General features: G+C 40.9%; 1 protein-coding gene across 1 annotated transcript in view; it reads right to left on the bottom strand.

Moving 5' to 3' along the window:
- Window positions 1-15550, bottom strand: part of GADL1 (glutamate decarboxylase like 1) — a 115503-nt gene that overhangs the window by 47311 nt on the left and 52642 nt on the right. Inside the window, exon 12 of the mRNA XM_008153863.3 lies at window positions 6441-6640. Within this exon, the coding sequence (XP_008152085.2) occupies window positions 6441-6640 (200 nt within the window). The remainder of the gene's footprint in view (window positions 1-6440; window positions 6641-15550) is intronic.

The following is a 15550-nucleotide window of genomic DNA, read 5'->3' as shown; positions in this document are numbered from 1 at the left end:
GAGGTCTCTCGGGTGCAGAGTTGCTATTATAACAATTCCATGCTCTACGACACACCATGTCAATAGCTTTCCCACATGAAGGGGTTCCATTGCCAAATGTATCTGAGCAATGGCATTGCTGTCGTCTACAATGAGAAATATCCTTGGCTTAATTCATAAGGACGTTTATTGAGCTGGTTCGGTGGTTCAATGCTATCATTAAGAAGTAGACATTTCCTGTCATTTCAGCCAGCCATATGCTCAGCATTAGTACATTTTTTCATGTTCATCAAGCTATCTGATACAGCTCCATACATCACATCCTTATACAACAGTGTCCCAAGAAGAAAGAGAAAGAGCTGGAGCAAAAGTGGTTTTACTTAATTTTTCTCTATTTACGTAAGACTATTTCCCCCAGATGCCTGCACAGAATTCTTCCTGTATCTTATTGACTGAAGCTGAGTCATATACCCATCCCTGAACTAATTGTTGGCAATGGGAATTGGCTTGGACCAATGTTCCCAGCTGTAATGTTCCTACCTACACAAAATCAAGGTTCTGTTGGCAAGAAAAAGGGGAGCATTTTTGTTGGGTGAACAATTAACAGTGTCTGCTTCTGGTTAAAGCAAAGTTAAAAATGTTTCTATATTACAAGCCCTCCTCAGAGTCCTTAATGTGCTAATGAACACTGAATCTCCAAGAGAGAAATAATGTAGTAGTTAGCATTTCCCAAGCATATTTGACCATGAAAATATTTTTTTTGGAAGAACATTTATTACGATGTTCTGGAAGTCTATTATCCCACAGAGCATAGTTTTAGAAATGCTAGTTTACAAGTGCCTCTTCTACAGGGTACCTTACCCTTTTTTTTTTTTTTAAAGCTTAAATAAAATGAGTTTTGAGAGGGAATCAAAATAAGGTTTTGAGTCACTTCTTCCTACATTCATAGGAATGATTTATTCCTCACACTTTTCTTTTCAATATATGGAAACAGCCTAGAGATGAAATACATTTTAAAAAAACTATTCTTATCTGATGCCAGCCAGAAAAAAAAAAAAAAAGATGTACATTGATTTTTGGGACATAATGCAGGAACCATAAACCACTTTGACCAAAAAGCATCCAGGTAAATAGGTTCAAGGAACAACAATAACTTCATAAAAATCACCACTGTCCTCACTAAGCTTAGCAAAAAAAGAGAGAAAAAAATACATCAGCAAGAGTTTTCACCAAACCTACTGGGTAAAAAACTCATTATATGAAGATTCTGGCTTGATTTTGAAGCATACACTCATGACAATCTTGCTCTGAAACACGTTCCCATCCTTTGCTTAAAAATGTGCTTCTGATGTCAGATACCCTCAAGTCTATGATTTGTTAATGAGTTTAATATTTTTGCATTTCATTGTCCTTTCTGGAAACAGCCTTTCTAGTCCCTTTCTCAATTCACCAGCCACTTAGTCTTCACGGAGCACTCTGAACCAAGTTTCTCTCCAGGGCTCATCTCCTCACTTGACATTTTTTTCTGATACATGGAGCCTTGCAGAACTCCTGGGAGTTCTTTCCATCTGCTTTCTGTATGCTCTGCATACATTAAGCCATAATGCATGGCTTGTGATTCATCACAAACACCTACCTACTACATTCTACTGCAATGGTGATTTACAAAAAAATTACCAATATAAAAAATTGAAAACATCAGCCATTAATAGTCTTTTGGACTCTCCTCCTGTCACCTGGAGAAACACATTAGCACCAAAGTGCCACTGTGTAACTGCTCACCTTTTCCATACTGACAACAGTAAATCCCTCAGTATTCATGCAAGTCAGTGAAATAAATTCCACTGGAGGAATTACAGAGACGTGTGTCAAGGGGATAGATAAATGATACATTGGAGACCTAGCAACAGCAGAATGGGAGTTTGTGAGCTGTTTCTTGTTGTTGAAAAGGCCTATGTACGTGACTCTTCTAGATTGCTTTAAAAATTACCCCTTAGTGAATATCCATTTAACCTGAGTGCCATACCAAAAGGCTGGAAGGTGCCCTCAGCAACAGGTTGCCCTGGGCATTGTGAAACATTTTCCACTTTCTTAGGCAGAAATCTGAGATGCACAATCTCCTGCCTTGTGCTGGAGATGGTGATTTTAAACCTCAGCCCCTTGGGTTTCAATTGTGTGCTGCTTTAGGTTTCCAACACGACTGATTTTCAAACAAGCCAAGGAGAAAGCAAGTTTTTAGTCATTAATATTTCTTCTGAGAAATGTGCGGTCATCAACTGGGATGACAAGGGTCGAAAGAAAATTAGGAAAGCCTTCCCATCTTCTAGGCAATACATGTTTCCTTCTTGCTGGATCTCTGACAACTGGTAACATAGGAATCATAATGTCTGTTCCTGCTCTCCAGGGGAAGAGGGAGCAAGCTACCTGATCAAGGTGATGGCAGTCCGTAGGTACATCAAAATCGGGCCCTTAAGTCTTAAAGTCAACATGGAAATTTCAACACTAAGCTCCATTTTGATTCAGGAACATGAAAACATTGCTTCTATACGGTCAGTGCAATCCTTACTGCAACGTGCCAAGGGTAGAGTCGCACAGCTTTTCCAGGTATTTAAGACACCTGACCTAGGGCCTAGGGAAATGGATATCTTAGCTACGTTAGACTGCTGATAATAGAGGTGCACTCCAAAGAGTAACACAATTCTCATTTGCATCTTTACTTTGCTAGAGTTCTTATCTGCTGAAGGATATTATACTTCTAGGAAACAAAAGTGTTAGCCATAAATTAGAGAAGTTATACCAAGGAGAGCCTAACGCCATGAATGAGAATCATTTTTATTACAAAAATCTAAAGCAGGTGGTCTAGGGTCAGTGGGTGTGGTGGGAAATGGTATTTTAACTCTCACCAGTCAGTGGTCTGAACTGAATATGCTGGCTCACAAAATCAATGGTGTTCTAGTGCTAGATTTTACTGGCTAGTGAGAGCTAATTGTTAAATATTCTGGAATTTTGTAAGCCACAACTGGAAATTGGCAGACATTACAAATTGAGGCTATTTTTTCCCCTCCCAAGAGACATTTTATTTCTAGACCACTACACACTGACTCAAGGACACAGATTAGCTCCCAGAATTGAGAAAATGTTCCATTTTTTCCCCTAAAGAGCAGAACCACAAACCAGTCAACCAATTTAAAAGGAAATAAAAATCATGAAAATAAAGACCTTATATTGCTATCTTAATATAATTCTTAATCCTAGAATAATTTTCTCCAAGTTTATAATTTTATATTCATTCAAAGTGATATCTGTAAAACGACTTACCTTTTGCTTGGTATTAGGGGTTGGAAAACAGAATAACTTTTGCTTACTCCAGGAATAGAGTGTTAGATATCAAGAATGTGGAATATTAAGGGGGAAAAAAACTATTATGAGTAACAGCATGAAAGAGAAGGGATTATTTTTCAAATATTAAATATAGGTCACAGAGTCTGCAGCAATGCTCACTGAAATGTTAATTCCATTCAATTCAACTTGACAAACATTTATAAACAATAAGTGTTGCTGAATTGAACTGAAATGTTAACATTTATCCTCCTGTGATATTTCTCTGCAAAAATGAGAAAAACTCCTTTGACTATAAATTAACTTCTACCCTGAGATGAATGTTAACTTTATAATAAATACAATCATCAAATATTTATATCTCGCCTGTTTCATGACACCTGTTATTGAATTACTCAGCGGCTTAGAAAAAATAATGCAGAGATTCTACCACACTTGAATGGTATGAGAAAATACAAAAAAAGTGAACAGAGATTTCTGAACTTTTAGTGAGCAACTATGAATATTTACGGTAGACAGTTCCATTTTTTTTCACCTCCGGGTAGTTATCTCCCTACTTCTGACCGAAGCACTTTAGCCCCACTTCTACTAAAAGCACACCGCTCACCTAGTTTCAGTATATGTTCTATAGGAGGAAGTGGCAGTCTCTCTAGAGCCAAGGGAGGGCCTGTGGCTCAGCATGACCAATGAGAGTAGCACCTTTCCCTAAAAACAGTGACTGATTCTGAGGTGGATGCTTGCTCCACACAGAAAGGATTATACATTTCTTCGAGGTTATTGAGAGAGGAAACGTCTCTCCTTTTTACCTTGACCTTGAGTTTGGGAGGATGTAGATCTGACACTCCTGGCAGCTGCCTTCCTACATAGGAAGAAACCAAACATGAAGGAGAACAGACCTGATAGATGGAGATAAACTGAGGTCGGGTGATATTGTTTAAGCCCCTTGAATAAGCCATTCCAGAAGTCGTCACTATACTAGCTTAAAAGTAATACGAGATAATAAATTATCTTTCTTTACTTATGATACCTGGAGTTAAGGCTTCTGTCACTTACCACCAAAACAATCGTACCAGACACATATTTGCAGATTTTTCAAACTACACAATCACCAGAAAGTGCCAAAGCCATCTCTTCACCTGTCCTTATATCCAAGTCCTTTGCATGTACTTTTGCAGTTCTTCCTGCAAAATTACAGACTGTACTTCCTGTCTTTTGACATTGAGATTGGCCATGAAATTTGCTTTGGCCACTGGAATGCTAGTAGATATGATGCAACCAGGAGGTTAAAGCGGGCTTGCCTTATTGGGCTTCAGTCAGCCCCATTACAAGAACACGCTCCGGCTAGCCTGCTGACCCAAGGACAATGAAAGACATGTGGAGAGTAGACCCAGTCTGCTTCCCTCTACCCCCCAGCCACCATAGTATGAGATAAAGCCACTCCAGCCAAGTTGCAGACCTACGAGTAAATCATTATTATTATTATAAGACTAGTAACCCTGCGCACGAATCCATGCACCAGTAGGTCGCTGCCATCCTCCTGTAGCTCTCTGCCTGCTGCCCCACCCTCCTGTAGCTCCCCCTGCCCCCCCTCATCGTTTGCTGCCCTGCCCTGTCCTGTAGCTCTCCACTGATTGTTACGTGGTCGGTCGTTACGCCTCATGGGGTAGTGGATAATTAGCATATTCCTCTCCTATTGTATAGGATACTGAGTTTCCAGACAATCTGCAGTGATGTTCAGAGTATTGCTGTTGCACACAGTGTTGCAGAGAGCACCCATACCACTCCCCCAGTATAGAAGAAAGAAATTGTTTTAAGTCTCTAGGGAGACACTTCAGGCTTTGCAAGTGAAATGTAAACAGGGAGTGAAGAAGGAGAGATTATTCAAGCCAGAGATCATAAACTCTGATGCCTGTAGTGGCAAGCAGGTAAAAACAAAACACACAAAAAACTGAAACTAAAGCTCATATAGCAGGTAGCATATGCCAGCCAGGCACTGTTCTGAGTGTTTACACATATTAATTCATTTAATCCTCATCACAATTATTTGAGTTAGACACTGTTGTTATCTCCATGTTACTGGGGTGAAACTGAGGTACAGAAAGTTTAAAAAACTTTCCCAAGTCATGAAGGGCTTATACATGGTAGAGCTAGCACCTCTAAGCTATAGTAAAATGAGCTAGATAAGAAACAGGAGGAGTGGAGGGAACGATGCTTCTCCCGAGAGTCGGGTGTCATGTTCAGCAGCTTGTCACCATGTGGGATTGAGAGCATTCTGAATAGAAGCCCAAAATCTAGATTTTTAACAAATCTCCCTATTTTTAAATACTATTTTAAATGTTCAAATGTTTTATTTTTTAACATCATGAAGGTTAACCCTATGAAGTTCAGGCCCAACAAGTCACATTTAAAAGTAAATTTGGTCATGGCCTTCCCATTGGTACCCACTGATCCAAGCTTAGCAGCAGAGTTCTGTTCAGGTGATAGATGTGTCCAATGCATATATCAAGAGCTCTTCAAATGTCTTTGAAAATGGGTTCAAAAGCTTTGTCTCTAATGTTACAACAAGGCAAGCAGCTCTGGGGCTTCCACTTTACCTTTATCTTGATGCCTTTACACCAGCCCCACAGGCTCAAGATCTGCTATTTGGGTCCTTGAAGTCACCATGATCTCTCTCACATCTGGAAATCTAGGCCTGCTATTCCCTCTGCCTGGATTCTTCTTCTGTCCTTTCTTTATTGTGTCTTAGTTGAATGTTGCTTCCCACAGAAAGCCTCTGCCAGTGACCCTCATGAATATACTGGGGAACCCTGCTGAGTGGTCTGGAGCACCCTGCACCTTCCTTTAACAAAAAAGTAGGTTCACCTGTATTTTTATCTGCTTTGGCACCAGAATAAATTTCTTATAGGCTAGGATCCTGGAGGGCAGTGGGTAGGAGTACTTTGTTCACAATTCCTAACACATAGTAGGTACTGGAAAAAAATAGTTATCAGATAAAAGAAGAAATGCACAAATGAAATAATATGTACAGACTTCGCAAATGTTACTGTCACTGAGTCTATTATAGACACACACACACACACACACACACACACACACACACACACACACACACACGCAAGTACCTAGATAATGCAAGAGCACGATTAACTCTTTCTTCGAGGCCTAATGTGCCCAGGGCCTTCCAAGTCATCCAGAACTTGAATGCATCTGCTCTCCTGCTACATTGGATAGACTTGTCTCCTGTGTCGTAGCTGACATCATAGAATTTATCCTGCTGGAAGAGGTAAGATGCCTTGGCAGAGTAGCATTTCTTAAGAAGATCCTTTGGGGGTTGGGGGGAGAAGAAAGATGAAAAGATTGTCCATTTTAAAAATACACTTAATTTTGAAAACAAACACCCACAAACATAACCTGTATAATATTCTACTACTTTGTCCCAAAGGTGTTTAGTCTCATTCTATGACTGCCCTAAATCAGAAGCAAAAAGTATGTATTAACTCAGAGACGAATTATCCATTGTGTTTCTGGAAAACCCTGAGAGTTGAGAATGCTAAATCCATCCTCAACAATTTTCCTGATGAGTATTGAGAAGCGTTGAGACAACGATGTCATCATCTGTATGAAATCAAGGTGGGCCCATTTCTCAGTATGAAATAAAAATCTGATTATAACTCACTCAAGGCTCCTACCATATTGTACATACTTTATACAACTTCATATGCAGAAAAACTAGACTTTTAAAACCTCTTCTTTTCAACTCATCCATATTAAAGAAGCCTGAAGTGACAATAACCCACAGGAAAAAATCTTAAGAAAGTGCTATGGAGGAGTCAAACAAGTGTCAACAAGTTTTAACAACTACAGTATATCAGCTACAATGCCAAACGTTTTTTTGGTGTCATATTGGTTTTATTTGCACCCAAACTCAACTTGCATTTACTGACTGGTAACTTCTTGCCAAGCAGTGGAAGACAATTCACTATGTTTATCACCATTTTAGTGTCTTCGCTTTGACATCAAATTAATACTGTTCATGCCCTGTGGCCCTCAATGTCATTTGGTATCTACAAAATCCCAGATTTTCTAACCTGTCCTTCACAGCCCCCATAATTCCCTGAACATCTTCATTACCTGAGAATATCTAATAGAACCGTCTACTTCCCCAGCATAACCAAACTACTCAATGTCCCTTAACCACTAGACCATGCCCCCTCTGCACCTTTGCTCACACCATTTGCTTTACCTTGTCTCTATTTTAATATAACATGACATTCAAAAGAATATGTACAGTATACTTATAAGTTCTGAAGTTTACTAACACCAAACATAGTCTTCCCTCTTAACAAGGTCTGCCCTTCCTTTGGGTTCCATCTCAAGTTCTGCTTCCTCTTTAGCTTCTTGATCTGCCCATTCGATTGGACTCACTTCCTGCCTTTATATTCGGCTGCATTTGTTGGCTTACCTCCTGCAACGTCCCCACTCAATGAGCACTCTGCATGTATTCTCTCCTCATGTGGCAAAACCAGTTCTTGAAAACAGGAATCATTTCTTATCCACATCTTGTCCACATCCACAGAGCGTAACATTGTATTAGACACAGAGGACCCTCACTAAGCAATTAGGGCAATTAGGCCACTCCCCATATTCCATACTTGTCTCATATTCTCCTGATATGTAGTATGAACAGAATATACACAGATATGTGAACTTCTCATATGGTGCATCTTATAAACCTTAACGATGAAAAAATATCTGTGCTGTACTGGAAGCTACAGAGAAACTCCAGAGGAGTCATAGAGGTCCTAGAAATGATCCCTTTTAAACAGAGAATGTATTAAATGTATTCATTGGACTGATCAACTTGTATTTCCAGGTATCACATTCCAAACAAAAGCATGCATTTTGTTATCTTAATAGCAATGTTGTCTTCTGTGGACATTAATCTGGATATAATGTGTTCCATTACCACAAAGAATGACTTTATACTATGTAAAAATTATATAGCAACTATAATCAAGAACTCCAAAATCCCACTCATCCATTATCCAAAATAAACTGAGTATAAAATAATAATTAAAGCAATATTAGTAAACCTTCAGCCTGGCCTTGATAGATATAATTGGGAGACACTGGGGAAGAGCTGATTGCTCTGATCTGAATATTAAGGTAGAAAAAGCTCCTTACTCTTTAAGCTACTTTAATATTATCAGCAATCTTTCAACTTCGATCACAGCAGCCACCACAGCATTTCCCTACCCTCAAATGTCAGGAAATTTGGTTATTGTTTCCATAGCAACTATAGCCTGACCATGCATTACAACATTAAAAGGCCACTGCCTATATTTCAAAGACAAAGCCTACACACACACACACACACATACACACACACACACACACCATACTTACACAAACACACTTGTAATTGCATCCTGATTATAAATGTATTTTCATCAACTATGCAAGATTCAAAAAATTCCCAAAGCAAATGAACTTTAAACGTGTCTTGGGCAAGTTTCAGTGACTTATGCTAGTGGCTGTAAGGAAGAGGAAGCCCATTCATTATCAGAAGACAAATGGATCATCTTAGTCAAATGGAGAAGAGGAGAGCCAAGAAAATATACAGCAGAATGAGTGATGGTCCTGCGGTAGTGACATTGTTAATTTTGTTGGACTGAAAAATCCTCCTGCCTTGGGAAGCTTCCCATAAAGAACTAGAGGCTTGGGACTTACTTTATTGAAAATAAATGAAAGCTATTTCCCCAAAGTTTTTTTGCTTTGCATTTTAGTTTATATTCTTGTATTAAAATTGATGAGATCTCTTTAGTTTAAGATACACATTAACTAAGGAAAGATCTCCAGAGAAAACAACAATATTGGAATAAGTATAATAAAAGTTAAGATTTTTACTTTTTAAGTGTAAAACACTTAATCTGTCATTACTGTACTGTCAAATAGAAGGACCATGTTTATCTTGCTCATCTTTATACACTTACTAGAGGCCTGGTGCACGAAATTTGTGCACGGAGGGGGGGCATGTCTCTCAGCCCAGCCTGCACCCTCTCTAATCTGGGATCCGGGATCGGGCCTAAATGGGCAGTCGGACATCTCTCTCACAATCCAGGACTGCTGGCTCCCAACTGATCATCTGCCTGCCTTCCTGATTGCCCCTAACCGCTTCTGCCTGCCAGCCTGATCACCCCCTAACCACTCTGCTGCCAGCCTGATGCCTAACTGCTCCCCAGCCATCCTGTTTGCCCCCAACTTCCCTCCTCTGCCGGCCTGGTCACCCCTAACTGCCCTCCCCTGCATGGTTGATCACCTCCAACTGCCCTCCCTTGCAGGCCTGGTGCCTCCCAACTGCTCTCCCCTGCTGGCCATCTTGTGTCCACATGGGGGCAGGATCTTTGACCACATGGGGGCAGCTATATTGTGTGTTGCAGTGATGGTCAATCTGCATATTACTTTTATTAGATAGGATAGAGGCCTGGTGCATGGGTGGCGGCTGACTGGTTTGCCCTGAAGGGTTGGGGTTCCCTTGGGGCGTGGGGCAGCCTGAGCAAGGGGCCTGTGGTGGTTTGCAGGCTGGCCATGCCCCCTGGTGACCCAAGAGGAGGCCCTGGTATCTGGAATTTATTTACCTTCTATAATTGAAACTTTGTAGCCTTGAGTGGAGGCTTAGGCCGGCAACAGGATGGCTTCTTTTGTTACTGCGGAAACCCAAGCCTCCCTCCCGCTCTCAGTGGCTGTAGCCATCTTGGTTGGGTTTATTTGCATATTTGCTCCTGATTGGCTGGTGGGCGTGGCTTAGGCGTAGCGAAGGTGTAGTCAATTTGCATATTACTCTATTATTAGGTAGGATTCCTAGCAGGACAATAAAAACTAGTCATGTGGATTCCAGAGACAAATATTCAATGAGAATTGCTTTATATTGTGGTATCTCAGTCTCATGAATTAGTAGACAATGTACGAAAATTTTCACAAAGGCAAGTGAAAGACATGCAATCAAAGTAGCTTAAGCAAAAAGGGAAAATTGTACAGGCTCATATTTTTAAAAATCCAGATATGTAAAATCTGCAGGCACAGTTGGATCCAGGACTAAATCAAGAATGTGCCTTTTTCCTCTTGTTCTAGTTTCTTCTATATTGGCCTCATTCCCACAGCAGAAAGCTCGTAAGAAGCCTGGGAACTAGGGTATTCCAGTGGGGCCTGTGAGCACAGAAGGAGGCTCTGTTGGAGAGAGAGGGGCAAGAAAGAAGAGAGAGCCTCTGCCACTGATGCTACTACCCAAGCAGCAAGTCACCATTGGCCTGCCAAGCTCAATCTCTTCTCTGAACCTGCTGCTGCCTAAACCTAGCAGGAGGCCAATTGGTAAGGGAGCCTGGGAAATGTAGTTTTCTGGAGCCAGGCCCTTTTCACAGCAAAGCAGAGGAAGGTTGAAGAATGAATTATATAGTTAAGAGAAACAGGCAAATGTCAAGCACACAGGATGAGGACAGAAACCTTAACTTTCCTTTTCAGTGTTTGTATTCACAACACCTAACCTAGCACATACTAATAATGGCCAGAGCCAACATTTATACAGTCCTTACTATGTGTTAGGCACCGTATATGTATGAATTAATTTAAATCTGAAGTTGTACTATTTTTGTCAACACCCATGTACATGTAAAGAAACTGCAACATAGGAAAGTTTGGTGCATTACCTAAGATCATGTAGCTTCTAAGTGGTAGGGCTGGGCTTCAAACCAAGGCCTCTTGAATCCAAGGCCTCAGCTCTTTACACATCACTCTCTGCTCTCTCTACAGTGAGCGCTTAAGTATGTGTGGAAGAGAGTGCTCCATAAATACTCATTAAGAGTTCTTAAAGAGGTCGGTGAAATGGAAAATGGCAGTAGAGTACACATCAAACTAAAGGTCAAAACAACTAACATCCCATTCTGGGCCCTTAACTTTGTCCCTATAAATATAACTTCGGCATTTACTAGTGGCAATATCTTGTCTATGAAGCATTTTGAGATTTTACTGAATACTTGTGACTCTGGTGATATTTAAGGAGATCACTAAAAACACATAATGAGTTGGCAAGTTGTGTATTTTCCTTGTCAAGAATAGTCCAGTCACATTTGATTTCCACAGGCCAGATCAGATTCGGCAGCCTCTTTCCCAAGAGTCAGTGACTACATGAGGCTACTTTAAGTCCTCACTTCTTGCAATCGCCTTTTTCAGTTTACCAAACAAAAGCTACCAAAAACTCCCATGTGGCTCTTCCCATATTCTGTCCCGATTCACCATTACTTACAGTCAAGACACTGTCTAAATTAAATGCATTAGGAAGTTAGTATATTAATCATCTTTGTACTAATTAATTCATTCCTAAATTATGTATCGAGGACCTATTCTAAGGTAAGTACTATGATGCCAGGAGTCTGGGCATACAACCCCAATGGAAGTACTAAGCATCTAAGCCAGGGGTACGGAATCATTTGGCCCGGCCCTGCCAAGGCATTGGGGGTGAGTTAATTAAATATTTGACCAAATATAGCAGGCGAATTTTTAAGCTGATAATTTTGTATGGCCCACGAGTGATGTTATAAATATTCAAATGACCCTTGGCAGAAAAAAGGTTCCCCACCCCTGATCTAGGCTAACATTTGTTGACTAAATGGGCAAAATTAAATTTAGGCTGTGAATAGCAGAAAGGCTTGTTGTAATGTAGAATATAAAAGTGAATTTTAAAAAACAATTATACCTTCCAATATTGGCTTTATTTGTTTGTTGAGCTAACACTTGGAGAGCCTTTCGACATGCCAAACGCTGTGCTAGGCACTGGTCTTGTAATGTCACCATCCTTAAGAAGCTGAAGATGGAGATAAGGACAGAAAAACAGGCAATTAGAGTACAGTGCTAGAACAGGGGAAAGAACAAGGTCTAAGGAGCACGAAGAAGGGTCATCTTTCACTAACTTAGAGATGTTAGATAGCGCTTTCAGAAGAAGAAATGTGTCGCCTGAGAGCTGAAAGATAAGGAGTTGCTGAGTAGGAGAAGAGAAGATAAAATTAATTCAGTATGACTGGGGCTAATTAATGAGGTAGGGCATAGCTCGGAAGGCTGTAAAGGTAAAAAATAGCCAAGTCACCAAGGATCTTAACTGCCTCGGTAAGAATGATGGGTCATGGAATTTTCACAGGCTCAAGTAGATATTACAACTTAAACTTCATTATTGTTCTGGCAGAATAAAGTGAGAATCAGCAGATGTGGATTCTGCTTTTGATTTAGTCACTTGGAGTCAAAGCTCAAAGCAAGTCACTTAACATCTTGGGCTTCATTTTTCTCATCGACCTAATGGAGATAATGATACTTGCTCTACCTACCATGCAGGAATACTGTGCAAGCCTAGTGAAATAACGTTAACTGCCAATACCTCTCAGTCTGCTCAAAATCCTCCCCACCACTCTTCTCTTGCATATTCCTGTACCCCTGACCTCTCCCCCAACTGTCACCACCCATTTTTCCTTAGATTTATCTCCAAGAAAACTGCAGAACAGGATGCCAGCTCTAGACTTCATCACTGTTTATGAAATAAGCATATTACACCTCTCACCGACCTCCCTTTTTTAATGGGATGGGGCCATAGAAGCAGATCACATTGATAGAATGTATTAAAGCTATCAAAAGGAATCTTAGAGCAATAGGAAGAATTATCCACGGTCTTTATCCTCCAAGTGGAGCTAATCCTGCCCTTGTTTACGTTATCATTCTTGATAACCTTCTTAGATGTTGTGGGTCTTTATAAGTCTCAGCATGGTTTGTATGGAAGAAACAAAAAGCAGAATAAGAAATGAGATTGGGCAAGGCCATGCACTAGGTGGACTGAAGGCTAAGGAGCCATCAAGTGACCAGGTGTAACTTGCCTAGTTGTCTTCAGTTTCCTTATTCACACAAGAAAATGGATATGTTGAGTGACTGCTGAGTGGTGGGAATAAAGTAAGCAAATGACAATAATGCCAGTGTTATTTCCCCCCAAAGGAAACAAATCATACTGAACCATGGAAAAGGTCAATGTATTTGGCTGAGTCATGAATAGCCTTAAAAGAAAGATAGGAAGGAAGGAAGGAAGGAAGGAAGGAAGGAAGGAAGGAAGGAAGGAAGGAAGGAAGGAAGGAAGGAAGGAAGGAAGGAAGGAAGGGAGGGAGGAAGGAAGGGAGGAAGGAGGGAGGGAGAGAGGGAAGGAGAGGGAGGGAGGGAGGGAGGGAGGGAGGGAGGGAGGGAGGGAGGGAGGGAGGGGAAATGTCCAAAGCTCATTAGCTTTGGGGATTTTTTGTACCTTTCCTTTTCCTTTCTTTTTCCCTTTAACCAGCCAGGCCTCAACTTTCTGGACCTCTCCTCACAGTGTTTCTGCATTGCGCCCTTCTTAAATTCATCTGTAATCCAAAGCATGTGTCCTTTCATTTGTGGATTGTTTAGACACTTCTTATTTTTCCGATGGCATTTTTTGACCCATCTTTTTAGTATTTATTGATTTCATTCATTTCCTTCTGTTTTAGTTTTTTCATTCTCTGTCGGAGTGGAAAATTGTTAAAACCATCTGGTGCTATATCCAGCTTGACAGAAAGATTATTTTTGAGGAAGGGCCACGGTTTTTCTTTGAACTCTCCACCAAATCCAAGGCAAATGCCTTCTCTCCTGCCATATGAAAGGCTACTTTCAGATACATCGTGTGTCATGGTGCTTCAGTGTCTGCAGAAGGTTCACGTCCTGACTTGACAGGCTTCCATTACCAGTTCTGAATAATTTTTTTTGGTCAATTGATTCATCTTTCTTTCCTATTCCATTCAAGCATTTTCTAGTCATTGGTATCACCTACAGGTCAACTTCTGCCATGTCTTCAATTTATTCTACAATTCTCACTCCCCTCCTTTCCCTCATCACTTGTATGTCCTGGAAGATGCCATGTATAGAAGTTTGCTGATATTTAAGGTGCTTTAATTTCTGAAGAATTGCTGAACAGTCTGTCCTGCTCTCTCCTGCCATGTGGTGACACATTTGAGCTTTCTGTCCTGCCATTTCAATTAACTCCCTTTGTAAAGTTCACGCCAGCCTCCCTTGTCTCAAAATACTGCCCCATTAGCCCTCTTTGCAAACTTGCTCAACGGACTACCTGATTCTGTTCCCAGGAAGTTTCTGGGTGCTGTGGGCTAGATTTCCAGCTAAAAAGAAAAAATACACGAGAAGTGATTTCCTCTCCTGCTTCATTCAGTTCTTTTAATACACAGTATTCTGTGAAGTATGTTCCTTGAGGAAACATCATTTTACTCATGATGTTTTGAAAAGGAGGTTTAACATGATATATACTTGTATTTGTCTTCCCCTTTGGGCTGCAAGTTATTTATTTATTTTTTATTCCTAAGTTGCTTTTCACCGCTGAGTTCAGTCACTCCTTTCCTTAATGCATTTGAAGTATTTTTAAAATTATCATTTATCCACTCTGTGTATTGTTCTAAGTTAGCAAAGAGGTCCTACAAGTCTGTACCCCAGCTCAATGTAGAAGTGACACAAAGGGGCGCTGCATGAACTGTGGGCACAATCTTCAGGTCCCTCCCAGGTGAAGCCCCAGCTGAGGGAACTCCAGGCCTCGCAAGGCCGCAGCCTCCCCGGCTCAGCTCCCTTCTCCATTTGCCTCCCTACCTGCTCCTCCTCCCAGTCACTCCACAGCCACTTCACAGCAAAATGACAGGAAGAAAGAGCAGCGCGTGTGCATCAACACAGACGTGAAACTACAGGTGGAGGGTTAGGAGGAGGGGAGGGCCTATTTCACAGGGGGCAGGGCCAGTGAGACTTGGAACACTAGTTTTTTTATTTTTTTAAATCTTTATTGTTGGAAGTATTACATATGTTGCCCTTTTCCCCCCATTGACCTCTTCTAGCCCCACCCCCGCCCTCCGCCCCAGGCCTCCACCACCCTAATGTCTGTGTCCATGAGTTGTGCATACATACATACAAGTTCTTTGGTTGATCTCTCTCCACCCACCCACCCTCCTCTGCCTTCCCTCTGAGATTGGACAGTCTGTTCCATGCTTCCATGTCCCTGGATCTAATTTATTCATCAGTTTATTTTGTTCATTAGATTCCACATATAAGTGAGATCATGTGATACTTGTCTTTCTCTGCCTGGCTTATTTCGCTTAGCATAATACTCTCCACACACTAGCTTTTCTTGATAGTGGTTTCCATG

This window comes from Eptesicus fuscus, chromosome 18 (genome assembly GCF_027574615.1).
Source record: "Eptesicus fuscus isolate TK198812 chromosome 18, DD_ASM_mEF_20220401, whole genome shotgun sequence".
In the NCBI taxonomy this organism is placed as follows: Eukaryota; Metazoa; Chordata; class Mammalia; order Chiroptera; family Vespertilionidae; genus Eptesicus; species Eptesicus fuscus.
Note: the sequence above shows the minus strand (reverse complement) of the source record. Positions and strands in the feature narration are given on the sequence as shown.